The following is an 18,953-nucleotide window of genomic DNA, read 5'->3' on the forward strand; positions in this document are numbered from 1 at the left end:
TCAAGATCTATACTGAGGGTCCAGGAATGCACTATTTCTCAGTAGCTGATGGGTACATTTTTCAGCAAGGCTTCCCTAATTAAAAGGCTAGAAAGAGATGGGATCAGATTGATAGGCTTTGCAGTCAGATGTTTTATGCTTAGTTTGATGAATTATAAATCACCTTTTGCAACTTTCAGGACATGTGAGAAGAACACGTAAGAGAAACTACAACAACATGTCCAGAATATCACAATGTAATTATTTATTTTCAAATTTTACCTCTGTCCCTATGGCAAGGCCATTAAAGACATACTCAAGAGAAGCAATGCTCAATGACAATAAATACAAATATAAATATCAAAAAGAAAAGTGAAGCTATGAAATGAGACACTGCTGGTCTGGAGATACTCCGACATGGAAGTGTTTTGCCCCAGGTGGGACAGAAGATGCATCCCTCCCCCTTTGAGCATCACCCTGGGCTGGGAACACCACCCTGGAACTGGGTGCTCAGCTCAATCAGCCATGTCTTCTGCCAGACCAGCAGGAAGCTTTTCCTTGTCCTCAGCCATCACAGCCTTGTGTCAGGGCTAGAGAAACCACTGTCAAATTAAATGCTTTGACTTTACTCTCTGTAAAACTGCATGAAGACAATGTATTCAGTGCTGGCTTCGTTGTCTCTGTCAGAGCCCCTTCCCTACATACAATGAAATGCAACTCCAGAGAGGCCACTGGCAAGACCTTTCAGAATAACCAGTTTGTTCTGGTTTTAATGGGATCTTTAAGTATTGAAGTTCTTTTTTTGCAGGGTGCATGTCTGTGTGTGGAGAACAACAACAAAAAAGCCCAAACCCCAAAACAGGATGTGAGAGCTCAGTATCCCAGCGTGGAAGTTCAAAAGTGCCTTGCTGTCAGTGGTGTTCAGAACAGTGCAGACTTTAAAGCTATAGAGAAGAAAGTCACAGAGTAACCATTTGTAATAGGGAGAAAACTGTTGGTAATTTATACCATGAAACCAAAGAAATACAATGCAAAGCTATCAGAATTTGAAAAGCACTTCCAGGCACTGAGAGGTTAAAACAATTATTTGAACAGCTGGGAAAATTAAAATGGTGAAATAATAGCTACCCTTCAAAATTCTACAGATGCAAAGAGACTCTTCAATGAATAACTGATAAAGGGGAAAACACATTTTAAAAGAGAAACTGTTTCACGCATGAAGGTCATACAAGTAACAGCTCCTCTTAAGAACCCGGATTTCCAGACTTGGCAAGAGATGAAGAGCTGGGGTTAACACAGCAGCCTTTTACCTTGTGGGACCTAGGGTAAAATCCTGAATACTTTAAGTTACACATGAAAGTGACTTTGCGCATATTCTTTCTACTGTTTTTGTGGAAACTGTTCCCCACTGTAGCAAAAGCAAGGTCAGAGGAGCATGCCGGAATTATTGTAGCAGTTTGTTTCCTTTCCCAAGGAATTCTTCCAGCCCCAATGACTCCAGCAAATGGTGCAATCAGAGCAGTCAGTTCAGGTTGTTTAACTGCTGTTATCTAGGGCTCCCCCACATATATAACCTTGCTCTGGCAGGAATGTGGTGATATGTGATTTTTCAGGGAAAAAAGTCAGTCTGTAATAAGTAGCTTTGCTATTCAAGAAAGGTCTAACTGGAAGAATAATGCCAGTCAGGACTGCAGTGTGAAAGCCATGGTTTACACAATGCTGCTCATCAGGACTGGGAACACAGAGAGACACATCCAGGGGACACACAACTGCAGCAGAGCCATCCCCAGGGCAGGGAGGAGCTGAACAAATACGGCCAGGGAAGGTTTATCTGCCATTTGGCTCCAGCTATCCCTGTAGGCAATCAATCCTCTCTCTCTGGTAGCTATTTTAAAACAAGAAACCAAAAATCTTCAGCAAGTAGAGAAAAATTGACAACTGAATATGCAGCACTGTAGAGAAGGAATCAGATGTACAGTGCCAGCTCTTGTTTCTGTTCCTCAACCACTGCAAATGCACAACCTCTTCCACATAAACACTGTCCATACTGTTAACAGGACAGCAACTGAACACACCTCATCAGAGTCCAAAAACATGGATCCTTTGGCAAAAAAAGGCAGAATCAGAACAGAAAACCAAATCCATCCACCCCAGCAGTCAACTCTTCTATCATTCACACATATAATTTCACCAGTCTGCAACTGGAAAGTCTTAACTCTTTTTCTTTCTATATTTTCTTTCTAAAGAAATAAATTAGCATAAACACTGAGATCCTCCTGCAAGAAGACTTTTTCTCCAATCAGAAACATTTGTTTTTCCAGGACAATTTGGGCACTTCTGAAGGACTAAGATATAGTCTTTTCATCCTTCTCTCTTCAGAGTAGAGCCTACTTCACTCTACCCTGAGCACTGTCAACATAATTCAGTTGACAATCATCTGGTATTGAGTCCTGATGCTGTCAGGTATCTCCTCTGATGGGTTAGGCTGCTCGCTAGGCAAGGATACTAAAAGAAAACATGAAGAGGATGAGCCTGCAGCCTACCCCATACAACTTGCTCCAGTCACCTTGGAACCCTCAGCTACCTACACCAGGTTTGACCACTTTCAGGATCAGAAGTGTCCAACATGTTGCAGAAGGGAGTAGTTGTGCCCATGCCAAACCAAAGTAGCCTGTGCCACAGAAAGTAACACAGCTGACAGAAGGTTTTCAATAAAGGTCTTGATCCTCCTAAGGTCCTGAAGGACCCTGTGACACATTTTTACAAGAGTCAGAGCCCTGGTATTCTGCCAAGCTACATACATTTTGTCTAAACTGAAATTATGATTACAGCTTTAATTCAATATGCTCTCCTTCACTTCTGATCCTAATCTGCTGGCAGGAGCTGTTGTTGGACCAGTAAGCACCTGCCTTTTTTTTGCCCTTTAGGTGACTTCGTCACTGTGCTGCCTGAACAGATGCCAGCAGCTAGAGCTGCACAGCAAAATCATTTAGGAAATTCACCAGCTGGGTACAAAATCTGCCTTAGCAGAACTCCTACTCCTACTGGGAAACCTGCAGATCCATCTCTGGTACCTTATCATGGCACTGGCTGTGGTAAGAACATAGAACTGGAATATCTCAGCTTGTCCCCTCACTGTACCAGCATGACGACCAGCCATCAGTCTTTTACTTGCTCAAGGTCAAACTGCATCCTGTAAAGCTGGTGTATAGCTGGGTAATGTACCCTGGGTCCTTCAGGGTTCAAAAGAGGGCATAAACCTGACAGAACAAAAAGATCTTGAAGCAGAAAAAGAAGGTGTGAGGCTTGCAAAGCACCCACTTCTTTCTACCCTCCTTCCATGGGGTCTCTGATTCCTACCCATCCTTCCTGCAGTCAAAGTCCCCTGCACCAAGCAGCTTTCATGTTCAGTGAGGAGTGCAGGAAGAGCAGGGAGATGCAGAGGATTACACTATGTCCTTATGAGCTTCCAGCACTCAGAACCCGAAGATTTCTTTTGCTCCTCTGATCAGCCATGTTCAGATGCATATTTAAAAATAAGACAGACACTGAACTCTGTCTTGCCCCTTGAGGGAATTGCAGCCTCTTCCTTCCAAACCGCCAGTTCAGTGCTGCAGGGAATAGGCAGCCTGATGTCAGCTCCGATATAGGTTTTGAAATGAAAGGAATGCAAACGAAGGGGACAGAAGAGAGGAGAGGAGGGAGGGAGAAGGTGCAGAGACATTGGAAGGAAGCAGGTGAAAAAATGAAGACAGAGGGGAAAGGAAAAATCTCAGCCCAGACTAGAAATGGGTGAGTAAAAGAGATGGAAGGAGGAGGAGGAAGAGGAGGTAGCAAACCCAGGCAATAGCAGTCTCAGTTTTAATCACAGAACATCACAGAAGAGTTTTAGAACAATTTACCTTGCTTCTAGCTCAAACATTTGCTATGCACACTCCTGACCTCATGGGGACCAGCCCCAGTGCTAGTGTGGCATTGCAACCATCTGGAATTCAGCATGCCACAAAAAAATCAACCAAACCAAAAATACAATGGAGAAAATAACTTGGCAGTGCTATACATCACTTGATTCTGGTGCCAGTGAGACAAAATGGGGATTCCTGAACCTTCCACATCCTGCCCAAGAGGGTTGGCAATTACTAGTATTTTTAAGCTTAAGAGAAGGATTCCAAGCAGCAACCTCGGGGAAACAGGTTTAAAAACCATAAAAAGATATAGTCGGTCTACTGAAAAAAAAAAAAAAAAAAACCCAAACAGATAATCAAGTGCATACCTAGAATAAACTTGCAAATAAGAAATGCCAAGTTGGGAATCAGGAGGGCAAGTTCCTACAGCTCTACAATGTGCACTTCCAGAAACTCATTGGAACTTCAGTGGTACTTGAGAAATTTGTGCCAAGATCAAGAAACACTTCTAACTGTTGATTCTGAAGCAATTATCTGGAAGAACACAAGCTTGCCTGAGGTAAAACACACAGTATGGTGTGAACTTACCATCCTGCTGTCAGGATGGACCAGGTACCATGGTACACACAAATCAAAATTGATGAAGCCAAAGAAAGCACCAACAGAGAGAAAAAAGCAGGAACCAAGGATCACAAGTAAGAGCAGGCAGGACCCAGATGAAGAGTTACAGCCTAGAGATTTGTGTAGCAGTTCAGAGCCACTGAAAAAATTCTCTGGCGTACCTGGCTGGTGGGTCCAAACATCAGCTGGATCCAAATCTGCTGGGAAGACCAACAGCTCCAGATTAACACATAATCCTTATAACCTTTTATCCACATGACAGTGTACCAGACATCCATGCTTTAGAAGACTCTTCTCAAGGGAAGATGCCTTCTTCAAGCACCACAACATTCCTGCTTTATGTTGTCCCTTAAGAAAAGCTTTTCATAGCAGCAATGAAAGTTTTTTGCACTAAACATCTGGAACCAAAGTCAGAGCACATCCTGGCAGTTTTCTTGGCTGAACAGGGATGCCATTGAAGCTGAGCTTCACAGGAAAAAAATCTGTATTGATAAAGGTTTGAGACAGTGGTTCAAGAGTTGAAGTGAGTCAGAATTGCAATCTGCAGGATTTTCAAGAGGAGTATTTTGAACATTATCCTTCTGCTACAATTGACATCCAGAAATTATCTCCCTTACTTCTCTCTTTTAAATATTTTTTCCCATAACACTTATCAAAGCCACCACCTTCCCAGCAGGAACGGTCAGGACTTATCAGGTCTCCCAAGATGCTGAGATTAGCTAGCTCTCTTCTCCATGTGGGAACTCTCAGATTCCACAACTTAGTGAGGCAAGGATTTAGACCTGGGATTCAAGTTTTCATGCGGGAATTTCTGGTTTTATAGTAGATCTAGTTCCAGACACAGCCACTGTGAACCATGTGACAGGATATGAATCCTCTTCTGTATATTCCTTCTGTGTGATCTCCCTCCGTTTCTTCACATCCCCCTTTTCTCTACAGTATTGCAGCACTTCATTGATTCAACACAATCAACAAGAGAGCATGAAGGCAGAGGCAGCTCTCAGATTGGAACAGCTGGTTTTCTTGATGGCATCGTGTCCCAAAGAGAGGTAAGGAATCACAAGAAAAGAGACTGCTTATTCTCAACAGCAAACAACTCCAGACTGGAGAAGAAAGCACAACCCTGCTGACTGAGAAAAAGGCAGCAGTGGGATTTAGAATATATTTCACACTCTTTGATGGATCGTACTTGAAGATTTTGTGGGGAAGCAGAGCTCAGAGGAAACCACGCTTCAAAGCCTATCACTGTACTCAAGGGGCCTATGAAAACTTCATAAATACGAACCCCTGCTGTCCCGTCCAAAGCCCACCTGCAGACCTGCTGACACAACCAATTCCTCAATGCCCATGCTCCCCAACTACCACACCTCGCTTCCATCAGGCTTTGGAATAAGCTCCTGCCAGCCATGTCAAAGTGGGCTTAATAATAAATGGACAAGGATGACCAGTGGGGACTGAAAAAAACCCGGCCAAAAGTCATTGACCATTCACACCTCTGAACAAGGTGTGACAGCACAGCCACACCACAACCAACAACCACACCAAGCACCCATCACCCAGCTGGCAGACCTCAGGCTGTTTCATTCACACAGTTGTCTGTCACATGAGTCCTTGGACACAGGACCACAACACTGCAAAGTTTCCTCTTCCCTCATCTCAGTTGCTCTCCTGCTTCAACACACAGCAGCAAAAACAAGCTACTGAGGAGCTGACAACTGCCTGCTCATCATCAGCACAAACAGCTGAGGCCAGCATGGATCTGCAGTTGCTCTGATCCCCAGGGCTCAAATTTTCCAAGCACGAAACATTTGCCTGAACAGCACAAAAAGAGGTGCAGGAAGCAAGACCACAGGCTACCTTAAATTCACAAGCCCTTTTATTTTTCCAGGCTGCTGACACCTAATACTCTGTCTTTTATCTCATCCTAAAATAAGAGAACAGGCCTTAGAGGATCAAGCTATAAACTTTTGAAAGCTTTTTGTAGCCTTCTCTTGCAAGGAGTTTGTTTCCATTTCTCAAAAGCCAAGAAGGAAATCAATACTGAGACAGAGAAGGTATATTCCAAAGGACAAATCTTCTTATTTGCTGCAGTGCCATCCTTGTTGAGTCTCTCCAATGAAGGTGATCACAATGGTAGGCAGAAGTCAGCGCCTCAAACATTCAGGCAAGCCAGAGTCTTCAAGTGGAAATAGGTTGTTCATGAGCAGCCACTTGGATTCCTCCAGATTCACATCTCAAAGTTAAGTTTTTCTGTGACCAAACTCACGTCTAATAAAGAGTGAGTCAATATCCTTCCCCCCTGCACAAGCACCACTGCGGTCCCTTCCCTCCACCTAATTGCCTGTTTTCACAAGGTATACAAGAACTTATTACTTCAGAGCCTTTGTGCTTCTGAGGAACACCACTGCAACTCACCAGCAGGTTTAGAGTAAGCGGAGAGTGGGACATAAACCAGGCTCATGCATGCACAACATGCTCATGTGAGTCCTTCTTCCTGAAGTAGGATAAAGCTGCAGACATGGCTTGGGGGGAGCCCCACATTCAGAGGAATGCTGGTACACTGAACCCAGGACAGTGTCCCTCATGTCACCTGAGCAGGCTCTGCCCTGCTCTCCAGGGTCTGCTCTGTATTTGGCAAAGCTCCTGACCTACCCACATCTGCTCAGTTTTTATACAAAGCAAGTCAGGGCTCTGCAAGGCAGTACAACATCTTTGTTGACATTTCAGTCCCTCAGAGAGAAGCTCTCCTTTGGCTTTGTGTCAGCCACCTTTGGCTGTGTCAGAAAACAGTGCATAGCCTGCTCTCTCAAGCAAAGCTGTTTGCCTGTGCAAAGGTTCCCAGCTAACAGACAGGAGGCAGCAGCTGGAGAAAGGAGACCTGGGATCACTGCACACAATCTCACCTTTTATTATTTAGCCACATTTACTGAACACAGCCTGGCTCTAATCCGTGCAAGAAGCCTGCTAATACTCTCACCTGATTGGAGAGAGACTTTCCTGCATTTTAGGGGTTTTATTGTAGCAAATGTCAAGGCTTGGCAAAACAAGAAGGCACTAAGAAGGGTCTCAGCCTGGGCTCTTTCCCAACCAGCACTCATCTGATACTGGATTAAACAAGGAACTTGAGAGCATTCTGTTGTCTCAGGTTCACAACATAGCTTTATGTGCACACGAGCCACCCATCAGCAGCTGCAAGAACAAAGTGTGACTTTCACTTTTAATTGTGAAATTAAAATGTTTGTTGTTTTCGAACCAAGTGGCAGCCCATGTGCCTCAAGACATTTGATGAAGACTGGAAAGAGGGAAATGCATTAGAACATTACACCCAGTTTACCTTTAGCAATTAATCTGCTTCTGCTCCAGAGGTCAATCTGGAGTCTATACAAGCTTTAGAACTTTAAGGTAGGCTTTTGCAGAACAAAACAGTGATCATTGGTGCCATACAAGCTCTCCACAAAAATTTCTCTAGTGCATTCCTATCACAGTGCCTTCATCCTGTCAGCTCAAGGTACACACAGCTAGGAACACTCCTACCTGGATCACAGCATCCAATACATTTTTCAGTGGCTGTCTACTTTTACAAGATTTGAGAAGATTTCCTGAGCCTCAGAATACTCCTAACTGCACTTAGGCTTGGTACCAAACTTGATGTGCCACAGGAAGTTAAACAGTACTGACAACACCCCAGGGGCCCAGAAATACTACAGAGCTTGTTAAATGATGGCAATCCTAAGTAGGCTGCGTTGAGCACTACTGAAGACAAAAGTTTTCAATAGTTGCTGCTGATATGGCCTGATGGAAGCTCTTGTGTTCAAAGTCACCAGCTGGTATATACCTGAATCCATGAAGAGACAGTGCCAGAGAGCCCAGAGGGTCATTAGAAGTATCTCTAGAACTTCCCAGCACACTATGTTTAGCTGCAGGCAGTGCCTCTAAAGAAAGATACATCTCCTCCCTTCTTCCACCCATAGAAAGGAATCAGCATAAGTTTTCAAACATGGAATGAAGATGGCATTGAGATGGGACAAACAAAAAATAGTAATTCAGTCTCCTTTTAAAATCCTTTGGAGAGATCAGCAAGTCTCTATATTGTATCTATAACCAGAAACTCTCCTATTTTGTCAAATAACTTATTTTATAAAGCTATCAAGTAGGTAACTGAGATACAGTGTACTACTTGCACTACTGCCTCACACAGAAGATAAAAACCTCAATTCATTGATATTTAGAAACTTGAGGATTTTTTTTTATCTTATGCCAACATACTATTCTAAATTGCAAGGTTTACAGTTCTATCAGCAAAAAAACCCTCTAACTTAAAGAGTATTTTTTAAACAGCAGCTGAGCAGGGACCCTGCACTGCTTGTCTGAGCCCTTACAGGCAGCAAGAGAGAACCCACAATTCAGTTCAGTCCTGTATCACTCTCCTATTTCCACAATAGTCAGGAGAGTGCTACAGAGAAAAAAAAACTTCAAGAACAGAAAGGAGGTGCTTTTAATAAAATATCTAAAGAAGAAAGGCGTGTCCTAAATAAAACCTGAACTGCTTCAGTAGCTGTGTCAGGGCACTGCATGGTACTAAAAAGAGAATGAACTCAGAACAACTGCAAGTCATGAGTAGGAAACATCCTTCAGAAAATAAGACAAATGTAAAAGTTTCATAGCAATTTGGTCTGAATGCAAGAAGAAAAAAGATTGCAGCTGCTATCATCTCCCTAAATTTTAAGCTTGCTTTTTGTCCAGTTATCTGATTTCCTGAGGATATATACTGTGAACAAAATTTCAAACAAGCAGAAAGAACATTTGAAGATCCACGGGTCTCTACAAGTAACTGCAATGGGAAGGTACCATCTCACACCTGGCAGGAGGACACTGCCACCTGCCAAAGGTCTGCATGACCTGGACATGTGAGTGCTCCCTTCAGGTTTTAAGACAGTGTCCACAATTTACAAGTCATTAGAACATTTCAAATCATACTCATCAGCAAACTCAAAGAGGAATCCAGGGAACAAGCAAATGAATAAAAACATCCTCCACTTTCATATGAAACACTTGGATCAGGTTGGGGTTGAAGTGCACACTCCACAGAGAGGAAATTGGAATAATCAATGTGCACGATTCAAGCATTTCAGGAGCTTAAAAAAAAAGTAAATTATAATCTTCTTTCACCAATATTAAATTCATCCTGAAGAGGGAACTAGGAATCTGTTGGGACACAAAAATGCTGCCAGTGTAGTGGTGATTGTTGAGAGCTCCCAGTCCCCCAGTAAAAGAACAGTGTAATAGTGCTTTAATAACAGCCCAAACCAAGGAACCCTGAGCTTTCTGTTCCACAGCCCAAAGGAGTAACCCAAGAGATGAGCTCCTCAGAAATACAAGCCAAGTCCTTGTGGGCAGCAAATGTGGACTGATAAACCTAAGGGGAGAGAATGCAGAGGCAGATGGGCAGAGGTAATCAGAAATGACAGAAAGATGAGCAGGCAGAGGGCAAGCAGAGTGCTTGAAGGACAGAGGCAGAAGAGCTGAAATTTTATAGCATACAGGTATTTTAAAAGTTAAATCAACAGCTTTCCAATACCATTATTTAAAAAATCATTCCCCCTAATATATGCAGGAAGCCAGCTGCTTGCAAAATGACCTTTAAACCCTATGCACCATGCCTTATTAGACTAATTCAGAGCTGGAGATTGGCTGATCCTGAAATCCATTTATACAGGACAAACAGGCATTCAGCAGGGACAAGGAGTGAACACATTGTCAAAATAATTTTGTCTGCATTTCTGCATGCACACTCAGGTTCAACACAGTAGAGCAGCACTTCTCCAGCTTTAGAAACAAGGTACACCAGACATTGCAGCACCATCCTAACTCAAGGCTTCTCTTCCTGCTTCCCCTGCATTACAAAGGTAACACATTTTAATTATAACAAGTGTTGTCTTTCTGGACAGCTTCTGTGACTGCAGAGGTCTTTAAGAGCCTTTCACCAGCTCTTAAAGGCCCCCAGTAAAGGCCTCTAACCAAAAAGGATGTTACTTCCACCTCTGGCAAGAAACATTCTTCTGGTTGTATCAGCAGCACAGCTAACTCTAACACTGTATTCAGATCACTGTAACACACTCTCTTCAACATGTCTTGTTCCAGTATTTGAAGCACTCGTGTCCAGAAAGGCTTTTTTTCCATTGGCTTGCAAAGGTTTAGCTAGGACTGAAAGCTTTAAATTGTTTTGGAAGCATCACAAGTATGTCAGGAAATATCTCCAGAAAAGGAGGCCTGTTGGGCAGACTGACAGTGTCACAGAGGGGTGAAAATCACAAACAATTACTGCAGGCATGATGCAGAATGAAACTTTCCCTCGAAGTTTGGATTTTGTAACAGATGAATGCTCTACAGCCTTGGAGGAGGAGGCTCTGTGGAGAGAACAAACACTAGCAAGCAGCATCAAGGCAACTTCATCTCCTCTTCCAGTATGCCACAGTTCTGAAGAGAAAAGGATTGGCTTCCCACTGACAGGAGAGCTCATCCATCATTCACTAACTTCCAAAGAAGGGCTACTCAAAGCAGTCTTGCTTGCTTGGGAGCAACTCTTCCACTTGAATGGGACCACTGCCACCACAATAACCCCTGCACGTTGCCCACACAGACACATTCAGCTGAGTGATGAAGGCTTTAAATCCCACTAGTCCTCAAAGAATACAGCCCCAAAACCCGCAACAAAAATACCTGATGGATGGTGTGTGGAGACTGCAATCTGCACACAGCAGGAAACCATCCTGTGCAGACTACGATCAACAAAGAGCATAACAAATCTTTGGTTTCCCCAGTTTGTCATGAAGGCTTTGGCATCACTGATAAAATTTCCCAAGTTATAGCCAAGTTGTCAGAGAATGGATCTAACATTAGTATGGAAGTTATGGAAGTCAGGGCTACTTTGGAACTTCCTGGGAGTCTGAAAGCACTTGACCACTGACCTTGTGCTTCTAACCAGCTGCTGCTATCGACAGCAATTTTTGTGGATCTGTTTCAATCTAACTTCGGCAGCAAAACACATAGTTTAAAAATTGGAAACAAACTTTTTTCAGTCCAAGACTGCTTGGTCATCAGTCTCCTGGAATTAATCTGAGTAAGAATTTCCACTTCCCACTTGCCAACAGTGCTACAAATCTTTTGTGAAAGAATCTGGCATTAAAACAGTCACATGTATCACAACAGTCTCTCATCCCCAAGCAACTATTTTCCATACTAGATAAGCCTGACTGAATACAGGCTACAGCTCTCAGGAAAATGCTGCCTAACACACCATACAGAGAACACAGAACTAAAGAAACATTTGATCCATATAGTCCCACTAATTTAAGCCTAAAGAGAAATAATTTTTGAAAAGAAAGAGAGAGAATACAAAGAGTAAAATTTTGATACCAAAGTCTAATGAGACTTTTCAGATACACCCACTCAAAGACCTCATTAGAGTATCAGGTCAACTAAGATGCCTCATTCCTGACCAGCTAACTCTTATAGTATTTTATTGTAAAAAAATTTTAGACTATTTTTAAACACTTGAAGGCAAACCAGATTTTAAAACAAGAACTGTAGCAAGACCACATTTTAGAGTAACAAAATGCCAAATAATTCAACTTTAGAAATTGTAGAAGTCATACTGACATCTTTCCCTCTTTTACAGAAGTTGCTTTCAAAACAATCTGTAAAACATATGGATTTAGATTAATTTTACCTGTAAATATATCTGAATTCAGAACCATCAAGCAAGAAATTAGACTCAAAAGCAATTATGCCTCACTGTAACAATGTCAAAACCCCCAAACAAACAAAAAACAGGAAAAAAAATTACACAGGGACTGGGTGTTGAACTGTTAGAAAACAGACTGCTTATGAGAAGAGAAATACAGTCAGAAGTCCTCCTTCCAGATCAGGCAATTGGATATAAGAACTTCAGAGGTAAAGATGATGTAGCATATGGACTAAAAGAGGAACCCTGAAGCACAGCCAAGTGAATTTTAAACTTATTTCTGCTCATTTTCTTCAAAAGTTATAAACCTGAGGAGGTTTGGACTTTATAGGGACTACAAAGAGCAGACAGAGAGAAGAATTTGTTCGTGTTAGTTAATAAGTGCTCACAATACACCAGGCTGTGGGGAACATCAGAGCTTCATGAAGTGTTGAGACACACAGTAAATAAGGAACTTATACCTCCAGCTTCGTAAATATCAGGTACAGGCAGCAGACATTTCCATTTTAAGTAGGCCAGTATTTACTCTGGAACATGCCTCATATATTAAGATAGTGGCTTATGTCCTTTCAGGCAGCTCTATATTTTTAGTTTATCCACCAGTGAACTCTTGAGGATATGAAGCATTATGTACAGATCCAAGACTCACCAGAACCTATAGCTGCTGCCTTGAAAATCAAAACAATAACTTCATAATTAGAAGCAAAATATGGATCCTCTTCACCTTTGCAAATACCAGGTCAGGGTATGCCTGGGTACAGTTAATCCACTGCTCCTCTGTGTTTGTGACTAAACAAACAGCAGCTGCCTGCAGCTTGCAGCTCTCCCCCAACTCCCTTGTGGGGGCCATTTATTGAGTCATAAACTCCTCTGATAGTGTTATCACCACAGCATTTGCACAAATACAGGTTGAAAGAGAGAAAGATTTTTTTTAAAAAAAGAGAATTTCCTTTATAGAGAAGGCAAGACAAACCCTTCACAGATATGTTTGCTGTGAGCAAGGACCAACTGGCAAAAGGGAGGCAGGACAGCTGTGTACCTGGCTGAGGATGGCTGGGCACATCATCCTCCAGACAGGAAACACACAGATTTATCTGAAACTACAAATCTGAATTCCAGAAAGCTCAAACACCCTAAAGCCTTTCAAGTTAGATATATGGTATTTCAAGCAGCATACCATGTGATAGATCTTCTCAATGAGGTTTCAACAGCCAAGATCTACCTCTGCAGAATCCCAGGGGCAGAAGAAAGCCTGGCATTTCTAGAGTACAGATACAGACATTGCTATACCTGGTCCAAACTTTCTTTATCCAGCCACACACTGACTGCTCCTCTCTATCCTGATAAGCACCCAACCTGTCTATAAAGTACTCTGAAATCCACCAGAATGGAAACAACACTTTAGCAAAAGCCTGATGATTCTGAATTATCAGATACCTGCAGTGCAGCCTGTGGCATCCAGCTCTGTTTCTCTTAAGCAGAGCGAGATCCATGTTGCAGAAATTAAAGCTCCCAGCAGGATCAAAAGTGCTTGAGCAAAACTGCTCCAACAGGATGGGAACTGCAGAAATACCTGCAGCATCCTCTCAGCAATCTAAGTCCCTGCCCACAGATTAGAGACAAACTTCCAGCAGAAGTGTAATGCTTTGCTTTGCGTGCCAGAAGGGAACTGGGCTTTCACGGAGATCACTTGGAAATGTAAACACAATAAATTGACCATATTCCTTTTGATTACAGTCAAGGGCAAAGCAGAATATAGATGACTCAAGGTTATGTTAAAAGTCTCCCTTCACTGGAATTCAGTCAATCAGTATTTAGCAAGGGCTTGTTTGCACACAGCAGAGTGACTCACAGTAAATGTGTGTGAATTTTCATTACAAACCCTGAATGTTCATATACAGAGAAACTCCCCGGTTTATTGCATTGTAATTTCCTTACATAGACAAGCCCTAAAGCCTTGACAGAAGTAGGTTTTACCTTTGTCTGTTATGAATAGCAGATTTGTGAGAAGTTGGACACAGAACAGAGAGGAAGAGTGCACCATTATGAATGGCTCCTAGCTCAATGTATACAGCTCTTATTGACAAGGGAAAACACGTCTGAGTACACAGCTCCTGATAGCTTGGTTTGGCCAGGAGCTAGTGCACAAAAATTTCACCTTGGTCCTTCTGTGGAAGACAGGCACCTAGAGACAGTAAGAAAACCCCTGAAAAGGAGGAATACATGCTCTTCAATAACAGACATTTTTCTGCACACAGTTGCAGGAAGCAGGTTCTGTTTGAAATCTCAAATCACATTAATATATGGTCACCAGAGACCTCATTTTCCAAGTGGCAGCTGGCTGGAGATTCCCTGGTATAGCCATCAATTACGTAACAAAGTAACCAACTAAAATTTGCCTTCAACTCACATTTGCCTATTGGTGTGAACAGAATGCAAGGGCAGCAGAATGGGTCACAGACACTCTGAAAAGTTTGCATGTGAGTGCATATTTGCACAGGGGAGGGAAGCAATTCACTAATAGGACTCAGACTTTTTAAAACAAAATCATTTGTTTTCCCCTTCCATCTGGACCCAAACTAAGAAATTACGCAGATTTCCACTGCCCACTCTCTTTTTCCTTCCACACCCCCTTCTCACTGGCATGAGATAAAACCTTGGGGAAACAGCAGCAGCAATTTTCAATTCTCATTATCTCCGGCAGCAGTAGTTCTTGGTGAAACTTGCGGTCAATAAACTACAGACAATTTTGAAAGACACAATGGGAACTGCCCCTCCTACAGTTGTCCCATTATCCCAGCTTTTATTAGATTTAAAGCCAGCGATTTTTATGCTGTAGCTCAAGTTCTGCAGAGCCATGGAAACAGACCACCAGAAAAGATAAAACACTCCTAAATTAAACAGGAGCTATTACAGTAGCATCCTCTAAAGTCAGAGAACTTCCACTTAAGCAAAGCATGGGATGCAGCAAGGCCCCCAGTGCCTAAAGGGGTTGATAAGTCAATGCTTGGTGCAGTGCTGCTGCACTGAGTCAATGGTGACATGCCCAAAACTCAACATTCAGGATGGTATAAATGGAAAAGGTCATGAGCAAGTTAGGCAGGGCAAGTTGAAAGTATACTGGCTACAAAGGTGGCCAACCAGAGCAGGATCCTGCTCCCATAACCATGAGCATACCAGAACAGGCACCAACTTTGTAGTCTATGCTCTGGATGTACCTCCCAAGAGGCAGAGGGAAATACTCATCTCAGACTGGCAATTCAGCTGGCCTGTTTCAGATGACTTTTTAGAATCAGATGCATCACACTCTACATATGCCTATTTCTCTCTGCTGACTACAAGAGCACGCCCAATAGCCAGAAAATATACAAAACAGCTATATCTCTACTATGCACCACAATAAAGCAACCTCTTCTAGGAAGAGGAGCTGTACAGAAAACCAATAGAAAATCAATTTCTAAACTCATCAAATGATTACCTAACATATTTGTTCATGGGGCAGAAATAACTGAGGATGTATCTCAGCTCCTGGCTCAGAAATGTGCACAACAACAGGCAAAGAGAAATGAGTGTCCAAAGGAACGGTCTCAAACAAACACAGTAAGGGGGAAGAGGCAAAGAATTATTCTCATCCACTGTAAGCTGTAATTTTCAGTCTAGAAATCTAGAGCTGGCTTTCTCTGATCCTAATGTATACCATGCCCTGCAGACATTTTTACCAGCCATCAAAAGGAACTTGCAGAGAAGCAGATGCTTCATTAAAGAATATTCAGCAAGCCTTATAAAATCCTTAGTAAAAAGCAAATGAACAAATCACCACCATGCAAGTGAGATGAAGTCACACATCCAACTTTGATTACATTTCCTCCTGCACTGGAAAACAAATTGTGTTTTAAAAAAAGAAAGGTAAAAAAATACCAAAGAAATTAAGAGATTCTGGCCTTTCTTTCCCACATTCCTCCAACCTGAATTTCCTGAAAGAGGAATGCGTGAGACAAAGCCATTTGGTATAAGATGCTAATTTAAACTTAAAGAAAAATAACAGCTTAAAAAGGGGAAGGGAGGAGGGAGTTTTAATCCTACATGATAAAACAACAGCTTGTGATTGCTACATGTATCTCAAGAGTCAGAAGAGTTAGTAAGAGCAGTGAGGCAAATTGTCAGGGAATTGAGCTGTCCTGGGACAAAAGGAAACTACAGAAGACATACTGCCTTACAAAAGTTGTATTTGAATTTGTACTTGCAGAACCCTCTAGTGCCAACCCTAGCTGCAAGGTGTTACCTATTCCTTAGTCTCTCAAGCCCCTTCTTAAAACATAGCAAGATTTTCTGCCACATTGTCATCATCCACAACAAATTAATGTCCTACGCACTTCTCCTTCCAGGTAGTTTCTAATAATAGTGGGGAAAAATATTCTGAAGTTCACTGAAGTTCTGGGAAAGAAGACAACCAGACAACCCCTAGTTTCTGGTTTATAAAGAAAACCTACCAAAACCTCCACCAAATCCAAAAAAGATCCAAGTTATTAGGATCTTTCACTGCCCTCTGCTGTTACCAGCCATTTAGCTTCCCATTTACTCTTTAATAATGTGGGGCTGGGGCTCAGGGCTGGCAGCATCCCAGCCCCTTTCTCAGGCGGGTTGGAGCCGCAGCTTGCAAATATGCTGAAGTTTAATGCAATCTGTCTTCTTTGGTAATCACATTCCGCCTGCACTGCGTGCAATAAAGATGTATTGGTAAATGCATTTGCTAAAGATATACTCCACTGAAAAGGCTACAAGCCTGATTTAGAGGAGGCAAGGAGGATAACAGAGGTTGGCAATATATGCACCAATGCTCTGCACACAGCAACCAGGGCATGGATTGTGCAGCAGCAGCACAGGCACCACTTTACTTTAAAGCTGAGGAAGAAAAAGAAACCACATGTTTTGGGAGCTGGGGACTTTAGAGATATCAGAGAAAAGCCCTTTCCCTGGCAGCTTTAACCTTGCTGATTTGCAGACATACAAAGACCTTCTTTGTAAACAGGAAGGAAAAAAATTCCACTAGGACTAGCAACAACATTTGGTCTAATATATCCTGACAATTTTCCCATCTCCTTCTGTCGGGCTTCTTCTGGGAGCCGGCTGGCAGCTTGTTTCATGTTATACTTAAATCAGGCATACAGCTTCCCCTCACAATTCTAATGCAGAGGGAGACTGCTTCCATGAAATATCCACCTCTCCCCCACCTTTTGCTTTAGTAATCCCATGAGAGAAGTCTCAATTTTCTATTACCATCCTTTTCCCTACATCCACTTTACTATATTCTCAGCACCTTTTGGAGAATTTTCTACTGTCAAAAAACCAAAAAACAAAACAGAAAAGTCTGCCCTTGAGGGACACCTGACCCACTGAATTCTCTCATGGCCCAGGACCATACCCTAGTTGTAATGTCCAAATACTTCATTTTCTTTTCCTCTTCACTTGTTTCAATAGCCAGAAATTCTTCCAAGGTACTGAGCAGCCACTGTCCTAAGGCATCAACAGAACCTACTGGGACTCTGCATCTCAGAAGGAAGAGCCATAAGGCTTCCTGGCCTCCCACACAAGATGAAGAGTTTTTAGGAGTATGGAATTTTCTTAACAGACAGCAGCTTTGCCCAGTATAAAACCTTTCCCCATGCAGCAATGAAAAGACGCAAGACATCCAACTGCAAAGTCCCATAACAGGAGATGTTTAGAGCCTGTTGAAAATGTTGCAGACATTGCCAAGGTGGATTTACTTACTGTTTGCAGTACACAACATCCAAGGAGGTAAAATTAGGGAAAATCATTGACTGACTTTGAAACCTGGGAGCATTGGTTCTACAACAGGACTCGCTGACAGGAATGAAGTTGGGACACACTGTGTGACTGGGAAATGTGGAATGAATGTGGGAAAATGGATCCCAAGGAAGATTTGTCTCCTATGAAGATTGCAATTTGACTAACAGATACCACAGCTCTCAAAAACACTTCTCAGAAGAAAGCACCATGCAAAACAAGACAGCAAAGCCAGCCAGTACAACAGGGAAACTTTTGTTACCTTCTGAGCTGCACTAACACAGCGCTGATATTCCTTCGCCAGCTCCGAGCATTTGAGCACTTCACGTTTGTTTTCTCGGTAGCACTTCAGAATTTCAGACTGCAGGTTTGCACAGATAGGATCAGCATTCCTCCTCCTGCAGGGAAAACAAGCACAGAATGATGTGTGAAGAGGAGTTTTCAACAACTTACTACCACTTTGCCAGCAACACACATACTAATTTTATGCCAGAGTCATGTAGTCCTAATAGAGAAACTGGTGAGAGCAGCAATCACAAAAGTGGGTCAAATGACCAACAGTGTCTTTCAATTGAAAAATCCAGGGTACTTAGCAAAAAAAAAGGAACATGATCTTTCTTAGCTGGTGTAGAAGGCTGTTTCACCTTTGTATGAAACATCATCTTTCCTCCACAGTCAGGAGGAAAAAAATCCCCCAGTCCAAGAGTTTCAATTATTTTCTCAACTCATACTGGAAATCTTTGGCAGAACTCAAGAATCCTGGCTGGGCCTGGATTCTACTAGATCTGTAACAGTCTGACAAGGAACTGAACAGACTTGTTGAATAAGCCACCTCGATCTATTGAATTCTCATCTATTTAAAGACTCCAAGAAATCCAGCATGGTTGGAAGCACTGCAA

The 18,953-nt window shown here is 42.4% G+C and overlaps 1 protein-coding gene across 2 annotated transcripts in view; it reads right to left on the reverse strand.

The window, feature by feature from the left end:
* CHCHD6 (coiled-coil-helix-coiled-coil-helix domain containing 6) overlaps positions 1 to 18,953 on the reverse strand; it is a 108,967-nt gene that overhangs the window by 18,114 nt on the left and 71,900 nt on the right. For both annotated transcript variants that reach the window (XM_053953475.1, XM_053953476.1), the window contains exon 8: positions 18,317 to 18,452. In XM_053953475.1, the coding sequence (XP_053809450.1) occupies positions 18,317 to 18,452 (136 nt within the window). The remainder of the gene's footprint in view (positions 1 to 18,316; positions 18,453 to 18,953) is intronic.

Source organism: Vidua chalybeata, chromosome 12 (assembly GCF_026979565.1).
Source record: "Vidua chalybeata isolate OUT-0048 chromosome 12, bVidCha1 merged haplotype, whole genome shotgun sequence".
NCBI classification, from domain to species: domain Eukaryota; kingdom Metazoa; phylum Chordata; class Aves; order Passeriformes; family Viduidae; genus Vidua; species Vidua chalybeata.